The 15,231-nt window shown below is 50.9% G+C and overlaps 1 protein-coding gene across 1 annotated transcript in view; it reads right to left on the bottom strand.

Annotated features, from left to right (window-relative positions):
- B4GALT1 (beta-1,4-galactosyltransferase 1) overlaps nucleotides 1-8,435 on the bottom strand; it is a 46,794-nt gene extending 38,359 nt beyond the window's left edge. Inside the window, exon 1 of the mRNA XM_082623314.1 lies at nucleotides 7,833-8,435. Coding sequence (XP_082479440.1) covers nucleotides 7,833-8,262 — 430 coding nt within the window. The 5' untranslated portion in view covers nucleotides 8,263-8,435. The remainder of the gene's footprint in view (nucleotides 1-7,832) is intronic.
- Between the last annotated feature and the right edge of the window lie 6,796 nt (nucleotides 8,436-15,231).

Raw genomic sequence — 15,231 nt, 5'->3', positions numbered from 1 at the left:
TGCCCGAAATGATATAATGAGCTAGAACCAGAATTCAGAATCCTCGCTCCAAAGGCCCTCGAGGCTCGCCCCCATGCTCCGCAGACCACAAGCACCTCCTCTGATCTCTTCCCTTCTCCTTCCTCCCCTTTGGTCCCTCAGTCTAGCTATCCTCGGCCTTCCTCGTCCAGCACGGTCCCAGCTACACCATCTTCTCTCTCTTTTATCATCTTTCCTTCACACTGCCTCTACTTCCTGTCCTCTCCTGCCCTGCCGGCAACTGCATGCAACAGCTGGGACTTCGGTTATGGCAGTCTCCCCATGTAACAGCAACTAGAGGAAATGACAGGCAGTAGACCCCTGCCCCTCCCAACCAGGGAGACTGTTCAAACATGCTGAGAGACAGGGATGCTAAAAATCAGTGCTTGGAAGAAAGGCCCTTCATTTTGCCTCTGGCCCTGGCCCAGACCACCCATCCAGCTCCCTGTACCTCCTTAGTGCCCTGGGAACACCCACACTTCGTCCTCTCTTTGCCAGGATCTGTCCACCGCTGAGGGCCTCCCCGAGAGTGGGGGCCAGCCCTTGCTCATGTCTGTCTCCTATGCTTCATAGAGTGTAGTTACCAAGATGAGCAAATGAGTCCCCATTCATCCTCTTCCTCGGGGGCGGGTGCCCTTCTGACTTTGGAGGGAAGATTCAAGTCTACCCGTTCTCAGCCAGGGGGGGACCCTGCCCAGGCTGCCTGAAGCGATCATCTGAATGACAGGAGCTACCTAACACCTCCACACCGAGTGTCTGAGCTCCTATATTGCAAATACCAGTTTCCCTAGGTCCACCCTAACTGGGAGTCCTTTCCTGTTTTTTCAAGCTGGTGGTGTCCTGAAACACAACGACAGCCCTGCAGTTCAGTTTCAGGAACGTCAAAGGCAAAAGGACATTATGCAAAACAGGAAGAAACTTTTAAAGAAATGTTTAAAGGCATTTTCAGAATGCAACCTGTCATGAGGCCAGGTAGTTACTGAAACCCCTGCCAGGGCCCCTCCCCAGGACCTGGAGACCCACGTGGTGAGGCAGGAAGGAGCCTGACCTCACACCCTACTGGTCACGCTGGTCTGACATACCCTGCCCCTTCCCGCAGTGCAGCCTCCCCCTTGACCCACGGGCTCTGGGCCAGTGAACCTCGGCAGAGTCCCAAATCCAAAGTGCCCCTCAGAAGAGGAGAATTTAGCTCCAGTGAGGACATTCAAAGTGGCATAACTTCAAAATAGGCGCCTTGTGAAGAGCCTGAGTGCCAGCTCTGCTGGTCTCTGAGGCTTCTCCTGAAAGGAATTCCCAGAAACCTACAGGTTCTCACCTCCTGGCCCTTCTCCAGATCTCCAGACCCTCTGGAGGTAGGAGAACTGTGCTGTATGTTTCAGAACCTGGTTTGCTAGCTTGTTCCCACACCTCCTGTGGACACGGTCACATCTCAGTCACGTCACCAGCACTGGGTGAGCACTGGTGCTCACCCAGCACCATGGCCCCAGGGCCACGGTGCACGTAAGCCCGGCCCAGGGACTTGGCTGCTAAGGAGACAAACGGAGCAATTCCTGAGGAAGCTGACTCCTGGGGCATCACCCCCGCTGCACGGTCCGTCCTGCAGCCTGGCCCTCTGCCCCTGCCCCAAGCGCTTCCTGTACCTAGTTTTTAATCAGAATTCTAGACACATCTTTTATTCAGCAATAATGTGCATCTGCCACCACTAAGCAAACCTGAAATTTTCAATGAGTCTATCCTTTAGTAAGACTGGTTTAAAAACCAAGCCCTTCTCAAAAAGCATTCATCCCTTTTCTTCCTTTTTAAAAAACTCTACTATGGAAACAATCCAAAAAGTACCTAAAGCTTTAGGCATGAGCCTCACTGGACCACTAAGAAAAAAACAAAAACTGTATGTGTTTGGCAACAGTTGAATAATAAAAGTTATACCCTTTGTTGTTTTTAAAGGTGTAGGACCAAGCCTGTGACAGAATCTTAAGGGAAAAATCCTGGACACCAGGCTATCTATATCTATATCTATCTATACCAATCTATCTATCCATCTATAAAGATATCAACTAAATTCTGAAACATGTTCAAGAAAAAAGACTAGCAGGAAATTTGCCAACATGCGTCCTCTAGGTGATAGGAATATAGATGTGCTTTTCAACCTCTTTTAACTTCTCAAATGGTTTTCAATGAGCCTGCATCACTTTTTACAAAAAGGAGGAAGAGATTACCCGCTCCTCAAAAAAACAGGCAAAAGCAAAGACCCACAACCCTGGCCTCCGGCATCCCAGGGAGACAAATCCTCCTCCTCTCTCTCAGGGCTTTGTGAGGGGCTTGGAGAGGCGGCAGGGGGAAAGAGAAGCAGCTACATTACACACCCAGACCAGACACTAAAATCACTGCCAAAGAATTCAGCAACAGCCAATAATACAGCCCCTGGCCTTCATTTGTGCAAGGAAGGGACGGGCTGAGCCAGGCTGGAAAGTAGAACCTGAAACACTGAGAGTGTGACTCAGCCCTTCTGCCTCCTAAGGACGAATCCCCTTAGGCCACGTTCTCCCAGAACCAGCTCCCCACCAGACCCTGTCCCCTACCCCACAAGCCACCACAACCTTCCAACCTGGAGGTCTCTGACCTTTAGAAAAGGATCCAAGATCTCTCCCCCAAGCCGGCGACCTGCGTAGGCCCAGGTAAACACAGAGGGCCTCACAACTGAGGCTTTTGCAATCACAGCCACAGTCTGGCTCTCAGGATCCCTCGCCAAGTTAAGGGACAGGAGGGACCCTGTGGAGATCACTGAATCCAATCTCATGCTTTGTGAACTCCCCAGGAGTCAGGGTCTGGCTTACAGTGACCTCATCACCTGGGCCACATGGGTAGTACCAGAGGCAAAGGTAAAAGGGCCACAGCGGAGGCCCTCAAGGGAGTTAGCTGCGAGGGAGGACTATCTGTCCTAAAACAACTGGACTGCTGCTTAACCAGATAAGAATAACTGGAATTTCCAGGTGGACATGGATTCAAGCAGAATTTCAGTCTCTGCTTCTTATCAAGTACAGGCAAGGAACACTGAGAAGGGAATAAGGCATAGGAGGCACTGGGTAAACAGTTAGTGAAGAAATCACCAGGTTTGGCTTGGCCACAGGATGCCTGGGCCCCTTTCACACGCATCCAGAGCCCAGCTGAGCCCGAAGGGTATGAGTCTCCTGGCCCTGCCCCCAAAGTCTGGAAGGTCCCCAGGGTGGAATCCACGGAAGGGCTGGGACTACCTGGCCATTAACTGTCCCGTCTTTCCCAAACCATAAATTAGTCTAGCCCCAGCCTGGAAACCCCTACTCTGCTGCTATCCAAAGACCGTAATACCCAACCATATGGCTGCTGATGTATCATTATAGTCATTATAAAGCAGCAAGTTAAAGATTACCCACAGAGCTAATGCACGGCTGCAGAAATTAGAGGAACATTTTCACACAATCAGATAAAACCGGGACTGGAGAACTTTAATACCAACTCTGGGTTTCTGAATAAGGGAAAGAAAGAAGGAAGAAAGGAAGGAAAGGGGATGGCTAGGGAGGCAGAGACTAAACATACACGCACACACTCTGGCTTCCCTAAATGACATCGGCATGGTTTAATTATGCCTCCTCTGCCTAAATTGTGAGTTCCAAAAGAGAAGGCATTTTGTCATCTCCCTCTCTGTAGCTCTAGCGCCCAGCCTAGGACAGGCATATTGTTGAATCCAGGAAAGCTGTCACCTCATCAGACCTCTCAGATGGACCCACAGACACACCTAGCAGGGATCTTCCCAAACTCAGTGCCGCATTAGGCCGCCCTGAGCCTCTGCACTAAGTGTCTACTGGGCAATAACTTTAAGGAAAAGCATTAGACTGGGAAGCAGAAGACCTGGTTTTTCCAGCCCCAGCTGGCTACTGCCTGGCTGTATGGCCTGAGGTAAGACCCTTCCCCTCTAACACAATGTGGGATGGGGGCCAGGGAACTGCAGAGACCCATCTTGGGATGCTGTGGTTCCAAGATGCTGCAGTTTGAGTCCAATCTCACACGTGGCTCTTGCAACCTGTAACCCAAGGAACTTGCACCTGGTTCATCAGGTGGAGGCCCCCATGCTTGCTCAGAGTCTGGGACGAATTACAACAGGCAGGAGACACTTCTGCGACCATCAGGCTGAGTGGAAAAAAGTGAGCCAAATAGTCATGGAGGGTATTTCTCTACCTCAGACTGTTAGACAAGAAGGCATGTCTGTGTGTAGGTCAAGAAATTATTTTCCCCAGGAAAAGCAACAGGACAAAACTGGTTTAAAACACTAGTTACCTAACCTTCCAAAGTTTAAAGATCTGGACACAGGGGAGGCTCCTGGTGCCTCCCCAACTCCCAGGATGAGGCTCCACCACAAGCCAGAAGGTGATGAGGCTCTAGGACTCATCCCAAAGAAGAGAGAGAGAGCCCTTTCCGGAGCTGAGGCCAAGACAGATGTCCTCAAAGTACACTATGTCCCAGGCAGCGTGCTTGTGTCCACATGTGTGCATATGGGGGAAGGGGGAGAAGCGGGAACAGCGTGCTGGTGGAGAAACACCTGACAGCCGAGAGCCCGGCAGACACCCAGCAAGTGCTCTGTCTTGCCAAGGGTACAAACCACGGCAGAGGCTCGGCTGACACCCCCCATGAAACCTGGGGAAAACGGCTCACGGATAAGTGCTCTCCCAGGGCCCTGGCTACCTGTGGCTGTTTGCTGGCCCTGGTGCCCATGACTCTCTGGTGCCCACCTCTAGGTCAGAGTCCTTTTCTGAACAAAGGAAGAGGCTCTCTTCAAAGCATAGCTGGGCAAGAGGGGCCTCGGGTTTAGGCAGTCTTATACTCATCACCGCCCGCCTCCCACGCATACACTGTACCAACTGTCCAGGTCAGTCCAGCCTCCCTAACCAGTCCTACCTGAGGTACTGCCCCCGCCCCGCCCCGAGCCAGCCCCTCTCTGGGCGGGCAGCGCCAGTGCTAGTCAAGTCACGTGGAGCTGCCGCCAAATCTAAGCAGAGATAAACATTCATTCCGGGAAAAGTAACTCAACGCAAGGCCGCTGCTCCTCCCAGGGTGACTACATCTCAGGCAAACACCCAGGCTGCCAGAAAAGGGAGCCTCACCGCCATGGTCAGTGAAATGCTGCACAGCCCAAGGGCCAAGATGACAGCGCCTACAGACCTGGACTCCCCAGGAAAACTCCCTGGGGAACTTGCAGGAATCCTCAGGAAAGACCCACCTTTCCCCTGCAGCCCTCACTCCTGAAAGTCTCACATCAACCCAGCAGGTGTCCCGGGGCAGAGCCTACTACGGCTCCAAACACTGCAACCTGCCCTAATGCACAGTGTAGACACAGGCAGGATTCAAACCCAAGTCTATCTGAAGTCTATCCTGAGGCTCTAACAACCCAGGACAGATCCAACAGTGACCCGTCAGCAGCCCAGTCTGGTGCCTGGCTCCTGCAGGGAAGGGCATGCCCGTTACCCATCACCTACCAGCCCGGAGGGATCACAGCATCTGGCATAGACCCTTGGACATCAGAAAGTAGAGCCCAGTTGTGGAAAGGAACTGCAAGTAGTGAAAAGGCCACAGCTTTAAACCCCACGGATGCTTTCTCCCACCAACCTCAAAACCACCATGCAATGGCTTTGGCTGACACCTGCCCAGCTGAACAGATGGGCTTGACTCCCCCAGCCCACACACTCCCCGGGAGACTTTCAGCTTTCTCAAGGCTCTCTTCTAACCAGGAGCCTCCACTTAGAGAGCACCCAACCCTCAAACCCAAGGGCTCAATAAAAGTGAAGAAAAACACTCCACCCTCACCTTCCGGGGCTACCTCCGCAGCAGCCGAAACGTCACGGTCCCATGCATGTCACACAAAGGCGGACAAGCTACAGAAAGCCCAGGGCCTCTCCCCTCGCCCTCCAAAACTGTATCTCTCAGGAAGTCTGTTGACGCCGCCAGTTCAGAGTCAACGCAGAAACAGCAATAACTCGTCACCCAGTCACTGGGCAACACCAAGGTGGGTCACCACTGCCTCTCATGATTCATTGAGAAGATCCTACACCTCAAACACCAATCTAATGAACTCTGGGGTACTTTCCTTTAATTTGCTAATTAATTTCTCTTTCCTTCTACATAATATCCAGGCAACAATTAAAAACAAAAGATCAAAATCTGGCCTCTCTGGGGTCTGAGAAGTCACCAACCCTCTTCCTCCTTCTCTGCTGTTCACAGCTATCTCCAGGGTCTGAGAAAATGAAACTTCAAGTCCCAGGTCCTATTTGCCATGTACTTAACATACACAATCTCATTTAGTCCTGAAAATAACTCTGTGAGTTAAGCATGGACAACCCCATTTTACACAAGAGAAAGAGACTCTGAGGAACTCTGTAACATGCCTGAGGTCAGACACTTAGCAGCATGGCAAAGATTCCATTTCATTTTATAGGACCAGTCTGCTTCCCAGACTAACCATCAAGTCCAAAAGAATTCAAGTTTCTGCTTAAAAAAAAAACAAAAAAAGTCCCCTTTATTACCACAATTCATGTCTGACCAATTCCAGGAGCATCCTCCCAAACTTGATATGAAAATATTGAAGTAATTATTGGAGAAATTGAGCAAGAGTGTGTAGGAGGCCTGCTCTGTCTGGGCTCTGTGAAAAAGTGACGGAGTTCCTACTGGCAGGATGCCTGCCCTCCTGCCAGGGCCCCTCACTCAGAACGACATTCTCTACACCCTGGCATTGAAACTAAGCAGCCACCTGTCTGGTAATCTTGGGAACAACCTGTGGCTGCCTTGGGCCTGACTGCCTGTGGATTACAGGTCAAGGGGAGGTCCCGGTGGGCATGGGCTCAGCCTCCTCGTGACATAAGGAATGCAAACCCACCGACCCAAGCTCTCTGCTTGTGCTGAAACAGAGGCTGGAGTCCTGGTTCAGATCATCTGGGCAAGATACCTGAGACTCCAGGTTGCTGCTACCAGGAAGGGACAACTTGGTGATAACTGATTATATTTTAGCCCTCCAGCCCCCAAGGTACACACATTATACTGGTACAAATACCCTCGGCCCCTGGGAGGGCCCTGCTCTTGGGAAGCTACAAGGGCAGGAAGCAGGGTAGGAGGGCCCCAGGGCAGGGATCTAGGCAGAGGAGGAACTGAACACAATAGTGACAATTTACTGAGGGCTTGCCCTCATTCTTGTAAATGCTTGTTTACACTGTTTGGTCTAATCTTCCAAAACACCCCCCTCAAACAGGTACCACTTATTATTCCCATTTAATAGATGAAAAACCAGAGATTTAGGGACAAGTCACTTGCCCAAAAGCTTAAGAAAAGGGTTAACCCACACTCAGGAGACAGTGGTTCTATGTGAAGACAGGAGATGTGACCTGGGAGGTCTGCTCCCTTCCCTCCTGGAGGCCTCATCATCAGCGTTCCAAACTAGAGAGAGCGCGTTACTCTGAGCTGCCTCGTAGTCCCTACCAGAGTTAGCAGAGTGAAGGCTGCTCCGAGTTCTAAGCAGACTCAAACTCCCAAAACTTCTTGAGGCTTGGGCCAGAGCAGGGAAGTCTCCAAGGCCTTCTCCGGTTCTGGGATCGGGGGTGGGTGGGTGGCGGTGGCTACGGCTTACTTAAACTGTCCCCGACCCAGCCTCCAGCATGAATCCGAAGGGACTCACCTCCCAACCTCTCACCCCATCCAGCCCGGAACCTGTTTGGGATTAGGGGCTCTGATCCGGAATAGGGAGACTGACTGGCTGTCGAGGAAGAGGGCGTGGGCGAACGTGCGTGGTACCTTACCGAGCAGCGGGGACTCCTCAGGGCATGCGGGCAGCGACAGTGCTGTGGCGGGGGGCACTGGGGCCGAAGTCAAGTTGCTCCCGGGGCCGGGGCCGGGGCCGGGGCCGGGGCGAGAGTCCGCGTCGGGGTTGGAGGCGCCACCCAAGCGCGGCTTGGAAGAGGTGCGCAAAGGCGGCGGCGGTGCGGCCCCTCGGGGCCGGAGCTCCCCAGAGGGCTGCCCGATGGCGGCAGCGCCGTTAGAGCTGCCCTGCAGCGGCGTGGGGACTCCGACCAGCTGAGGCAGGCGGCTCAGGTCGCGGCCGACCAGGTAGTAGACGAGGGTGACGCCAAGATGCAGCGCGCAGACAGCCACAAGCAGGCGGCAGGCCCGTTGCAGGGACGCGCCCGGCATCGCGGCGCTGCCGCCCAGGAGCGGCTCCCGAAACCTCATCTTCCCGCCGCCGCTTTAAGAGGGGGGGTGGGCTACCGCGGGGAGGGCGGCCCGCCCGCGGGCCGCCTGCCAGACACTGCCAGACGGCTGCGACTGGGGGAGGGATCGGGGGAGGAGGCGAGGGAGCGGCGCCGGCGGGCGGGCGGCGGAACTCAGACTCTGGCCGACTCAGCAGCCCAGCAAGCAAAGTGCGGACGAAGGGCAGGCGCGGACGGGGGCGGGGGCGGGGGCGGGGCCGGGGCCGGGGCCGAGGCCGAGGCCGCCAGCGGGGCGGGAGCAGGGCAGCCGGTAGGAGCCGCGTTTTGGGGACAGGAGCTGCGAGCGGGGCCGTCTGGGGCGGGGCCGAGCTGCGGGGCGGGGCCTGTGGAGGGTGGGCCGCAGGGGCGGAGCCGTTCGGGGCGGCAGTTGGCAGCCCGCAGCTTTGGAGCTGAGCTGTCGGGCCCTCACGCCGCCTTCCTCCTCAGCCTACCCCGTGGGGCTTCGGTCCCTACTAAGCCGCGCTTCCTCCTCCTCCTCCTCTTCCTCCGAGCTGCCCCCGAGTGGAGCCGCCACTTCCCTCGGTGCTGAAGGGCTGGGTTATGCGCCTGGGCCTGCAGCGCGGCGTCAGAGAGGAGGGTGGAGAACAGAGCAGACTGGTCGTGGTCTTGAGGGGTCGGGGGCCGCGGCGGCTTTCCTGACGGTGGACCTCGGTAGACCTGGGAGGAGGGTCAGGAAGAGGGGCGGAGAAGGGTTGCCCAGCAAACGGCTTCGACGCCCATTAGGACGTAGGACAGCGGAAGAGGGAGTCTCTGGGATGTTCGGAACCCCCTCCCTTGGCCGAGCTAGGCCCCTCTACCGAGGTGGGGGCCCAGCAACTAGGCGCGGCTCATCGGGCGCCCTGCGGAAAAGTGGACGAGTCTCCACCTCTCTGAGCTCACTGTCCTACAGCCCAGGTTAGGGAATCCCAGAGACCTGCCCAGCTAGGTTTTGGGGATGCGTGGGTGCTTCTTCTAGCGCATCCCACAACATGCACTGCGTGGGAGGGTGTCAAAGAGCCCCAGTGACTCCCACGCCGCCATGCAGGAGATCAGCCAGCTTTATTTACAGTCTGCGCGGGCCTGGACACAATGTCATGAAGTAGGAATTGTTCCCATTTTACAGATAGAATTCAAGGCTCAGGAAGGTTAAGAAGCTTGCTTAGGATCCCACAGGTGGTGAGAGGCAGAGGCAGAATTCTGGCTCTAAAACCTTTATTTACCACTTGTTGATTTGCAAGTAAGGGCTGGAAGTTGTGTGGGTGAGAGGTTTAGGCACTGAAGTCGCTTGGTTCAAATTTGACCCAGAGGCCACTCGTCAGGCCCACCTGGTTGCCTGAGTGAGCAGGGACACCTCATTTCTGAGAAGGACTCATGGAGGTGCTGTCACTTATGTGGACGGGGAAGCTGAGGGCTGTGGCAGCCTACTCTGAAGTGGAGGAAATAACAATGCTACCATAGACTGAGAGTTTCCTATATACCAGTCAGACTCTACAAGTGTAACTGCTTTACATACATTGCCTCAATCCTAACAACACCATGAAGTGGGCAGTTGTTACTCTCACCATTTCACGGATGAGAAAACTGAGGTTCAGGAGTTGACATGTGGTTGTGATCACACAGAATCTACTTTCTTCACTTGGCTTCCTGGACATCAGGCTTTTCTGATCTTCCTCATTTCACTGGCCACTCCTCTGTCTCTTTTCTGGGCTTCTCTCTTCCCTGGTTGTTGAAGGCCCCAGGCCATAGTCCATGATGCTCTTTTCTGTCTACACAGAAAAGAGTGTGATTTATATTCAGTAATACCTGTATGCTGATGACTGCAAAAATTTCCATCTCCAGCCCTGACCAACCAACTCATATTCCACTGCCTCTCTTACTGGCATCTCAAACTCAGCACCTACTCCCTACACTCCACTCCCATTCTTACTTACCTCAGAGAATGGCACTGTTGTTCATCCATTTCCCCCAAGCCCCGAACCTAAAAGGTGTCCTCAATGTGCTTTTCTTATTCTTAAATGCCATTTCCAATCCCTCAGCAAGTCTTGTCAGTGCTACCTTCAAATTATCAGAATTAACCACTTGCTAACTCTGCTGTAACTGTCCTGGACCAAGCCACCATCATGTTGACCTGGGTTATAAGGTAGCCTCCTACTTGGTCACCCTGCTTCTACCTCCACCATGCCCCCTCCCCAGTCTATTCTCCAAACAGCAGCTAGGGAGATCTTTGTAAGCATAAATCAATTCATGCCATTTTATTGAGAACAAACTCCAAATTTGTAGAAGCCCTGTCTAATCTGGTTTCTATCTCCATTCCCCACCCTCTTCTCCTATCACCCTCTACCATGCTCTACGTACTTCAGCCACACTGACCTAACTGCTGCTATTCCTTGAACTTGCCCTGTTACTTCCTACCTCAGGACCTTTGTACTTGCTGTTCACTTAGCCTGAAACACTAATGAAATACTTAACCCCATACTTCATTCAGATCTCTCAAATGTCACCTTATGAGAGAGGTCTTCTCAGACTACACTATGTAGAATAGTCCCCCAACCAAAGCTGCTTAACCTGCTTGATTTTTTTCAGAGTAGGTATCACTACCCAGAATTATACATTTAATTTATTGTTTGTTGTCTGTCTGTCTCATTAGAAGATCAGCTGCACGAGTGCAAGAACTGTCTCTCTTGTTCACTACTATATCCTCAGCTCCTAGAAATGAACTGGACACATAGTTGGCACTGAATAGATATTTGTTAAAATACCTGTTAGTGAATGCTTATGATCATCTTGATAATGTGGGAAGGGGAGAGGGGAAGAATTATTGTAGTTAGAACACAAATTCAAGAGTCGTTCACCAGGGAACTGGTGAGAGTGAAGCTGGCCCCAACAGTCTATGCCTAGACTGTCATACAGAATGAAGTAAGTCAGAAAGAGAAAAACAATGTGGAATCTAGAAAAATGGTACAGATGAGCTGGTTTGCAAGGCAGAAATAGAGACACAGATGTAGAGAACAAATGTATGGACACCAATGGGGGGAAGGGGAGGGTGGGATGAATTGGGAGATTGGGATGGACATAGATACACTAATATGTATAAAACAGATAACTAATAAGAACCTGCTGTATAGCACAGGGAACTCCACTTCGCTGTACAGTAGAAACTAACACAACATTGTAAGACAACTATATCCCAATTAAAAAAATTATAAAAGGAACAGAAAAAAAAGCAATTCACTGCCATTTAAAAATGAAAGAATAAAAAAAGAGTTACATATTAAAAAAAGAAAGAGAGGGCTTCCCTGGTGGTGCAGTGGTTGAGAGTCTGCCTGCTGATGCAGGGGACATGGGTTCGTGCCCCAGTCCGGGAAGATCCCACGTGCCGCAGAGCGGCTAGGCCCGTGAGGCATGGCCGCTGAGCCTGCACATCTGGAGCCTGTGCTCCACAATGGGAGAGGCCACAACAGTGAGAGGCCTGCGTACCACACACACACACACACACACACACACACACACACACACACACACACAAAGTATTTGCCCTGTTGGGCCATCACACACACAAAAAAGATGATAGTAACATATAATGTTAATTTCTTTATTTTGATGATTGTGGTTATGTTGGAAATATGCACGTAAGGTTTTGGGTAATGTGGCATCATGTCAGAAATTTACTCTCAAAGAGTCCAAAAAAGTATTTCTACTAAACTTGCAACTTTCCTGTAAGTTATCTTTTCCCATACAGATCCAACATACAATGGGAAGACAGAGACAAGAAAATCATAATAGAAACTCCCACTTAAAAAGGGGTAATAAAAGGCATATAGCGGTCCTTAGGTCTTTAGGAAATCTGAGATCCAGTAGCGCAAATGTCACCAAGTCCCCCTGCTCCAGGAGCAGGGGACGTGAAGAGCCCAGGCTCTTCACCCTCTGGGCTCTTGGCTCCATCCTCTGGGTCATTCCTCCTTTCCCTTGTTTGCAGCAGAGTAATTTGTGCAGGCTGCTTTGCTAAGTGCCCAGTGTCCTCATTTCATTTTGAACTGTCTTTGCCTATTTTAGCCCAAGCTAGTGGTACTTATGCTGGTACAATTCTCTTGGAGGGGAAGAAAATAAACAAACAAAAATATTGTGCATTTCCCATGAACCTTATTGAGTTTCACTCCATTAGACAAAAACTATATCCCCAAATCTTAAGATAAGTTCCTCCCTTCTTTAGGCTGTGAGTCGGGGTACTATGGGACAAATCCTTAAGACTCTTAGAAGCACTTTTGTCTAGCTGAGAGGTCTATAAGGCACTGCTTGAAATCTATGAGATCGTAAAGAGTCACAGTCACATTCTTGACTTTATCCAAACTTTACTGGGAGTGTCCTATAATTAATCTTTTCTCTAGGTTTTAGTTTACTTTGAGTAAGCTGTTTTTGCAGTCAAAAACCCTGATTGGGGTTTCTTAGAAAAACTAGGTGGTTTTCTGCTTCATATAGTGTTGGCTGGGGTAATAGAATGTCTGGAAGGTATAAATGGCCTCATTCACATGGCTAAAAGTTAGTGCTGGTTGCTGTCTGGGTGTTTAGCTGGAACCCTTAGCCAAAGATCTCAGTTTTCCTCCATGTGGGCCTCTCCACATGACTGCTTGGGCTTCCTAACAGCATGGCAGCTAGACTCTAAGAAGGCATATTCCAAATGCATAGGAGGGAGCGGAAGATCTGTTAAGGTCAAGTCTTGGAAGTTATTCAGTGACACATATGCCACATTCTATTGGTCAGAACAAGTCATAGAGCCAGCCCAGATTCAAGAGGAGGGGAAATAGACTTCACCTCTTTTTTTTTTTTTTTTTTTTTTGCGGTACGCGGGCCTCTCACCGCTGTGGCCTCTCCCATTGCGGAGCACAGGCTCCGGACACGCAGGCTCAGCGGCCATGGCTTATGGGCCCAGCCGCTCCGTGGCACGTGGGATCCTCCCGGACCGGGGCACAAACCTGTGTTCCCTGCATCGGCAGGCGGGTTCTCAACCACTGTGCCACCAGGGAAGCCCAGATTTCACCTCTTGATGAGAGATGTGGTAAAGAATTTGTGGTCATCTTTAATCCATCACAACACAAACTGTTTCTCAGGATGGTACTCCCATCCACACTTTGAGTGTCCAGCTGGACTTCTTCCCATGACCTGAAGTGAGGTTGGCTTCCTCCTCTCACTCTTTACCCCAAACCCTCAAAGTGCCTCCAGCACTGGGTCTGTGCCCCACAAAGTGACCTTGGCCATCCATTCCCAGCAACATCTACACCCAGGTCAGGATATACCCACAATCTGTTGGGATGAGTTCCTTCCCTAAAGTGCTACTTCCTCAGATCCTAGAAAGGCCAGCAGAAGCCTGAGAACTGCCTTCAATACTGTATCTGAAAGTCTGTTGGAATATCCGATCTGTCTTATTGCCATAATGATGCTACATAGCAAATAACCACCAAATCTAAGTGCTATACAACAATAAAGCATTTATTTCTCTCTCATGTGTCCATGTGTTAGCTGGGGCAGCTCTGCTTAAGGCTGTAGGTCTGTAAGTTGGCTAGATGAGTCTACTCCATGTGTCTCTATTCTGTGATACCTACCAAGGGCATGTTTTTCACATGGTAATGGCAAAAGCACAAGATGGGTGAGCAAAAAAATCCAATGCCTCTTAGAGATTATACTTCTACTCACGCTCCATGAGCCAAAGCAAATCACTTGGCCAACCCAACATTAGCAGGACAAGAAAGTGTATTCTGTCTCTAGTGGGAGGGACTTCAAAGTCACATGGCAAAGGGATTGGGTACAGGGAGTAGTGAAGAATTCAGAATAATGCAATCTTCCATTCCTTTTTTTTTTTTAATAACTCACAATCTGCAATTCCTCTGGTTGCCCCACCTCCAGTTTCCTGCCCTTCCCAACCCGTCCTATGGACTAGATCAGATTTAAGCATTGGAGAGAAGTTGGAAGGACACCAACTCTTCCTTTACCCACACACAGTAGGATCCCCCAACACAATATACTCTCTGAGAGTTCATCCAGTTTTGTGTGCACACCTCCAGCAACAGTGAACTCACTATATTATGAGGCAGCCTGCTCTGTTGTGGATATCACGGACCCAACAATTAAACCCTTCTCATATTAAGCTGAAACTCGCTAGTAGCAGTGATGCAAGCTATGTTCCATGGAGCCACAGAGAATAAACTGAATCCTCTTTCACTTGATGGTCTTTATTTTTATTTTATTTTTTTCTGCGTTGGGTCTTCGTTGCTGCGTGCGGGCTTTCTCTTGTTGCGGGGAGCAGGGGCTAGTCTTCATTGTGGTGCGCGGGCTCTAGGCGCGTGGGCTTCAGTAGTTGTGGCATGTGGGCTCAGTAGTTGTGGCACACAGGCTTAGTTGCTCCATGGCATGTGGGATCTTCCCGGACCAGGGATCGAACCTGTGTCCCCTGCACTGGCAGGCAGATTCCTAACCACTGTGCCACCAGAGAAGTCCCTTGATGGTCTTTAATGTATTTAAAAAGATCAGACATATGCCTTCTCCCAACCTAAAGACAATTCCTCTCTAGGCTGACTAATACCTATCATTTCTACTGTTCTTCATGCTTCATGGTTGAGTTCCTTCCCTGTCTTGATCATTCTTCTTTGACCAGGATCTAGCCTGTCACTTTCCTCCATAAAAGAGCAGTGCCCAGGACTGAATTCAACATTCCAGCTGGGGTCTCAGCAACAGAAGAGAACAGGACCATCACTAACCTCCATAGTTCCAAATACTGTACTTTCACCAATGCCTTCTAACACAACTTTCACTTTTTGATGTTCATGTTAAAGACAGAGCTGAAGACAAATCCTGGAACAGTGGAAACTTGAATCCTTTTAAAAACAGTCCTCGTACCAATCAAGGTTTTTGACTGCATAAACAGTTAATTACACCACTGCTCTGCCACGGCCACCACTGC

This window comes from Mesoplodon mirus (assembly GCF_964341445.2).
Source record: "Mesoplodon mirus genome assembly, chromosome: 1".
NCBI classification, from domain to species: Eukaryota; Metazoa; Chordata; class Mammalia; order Artiodactyla; family Ziphiidae; genus Mesoplodon; species Mesoplodon mirus.
Note: the sequence above shows the minus strand (reverse complement) of the source record. Positions and strands in the feature narration are given on the sequence as shown.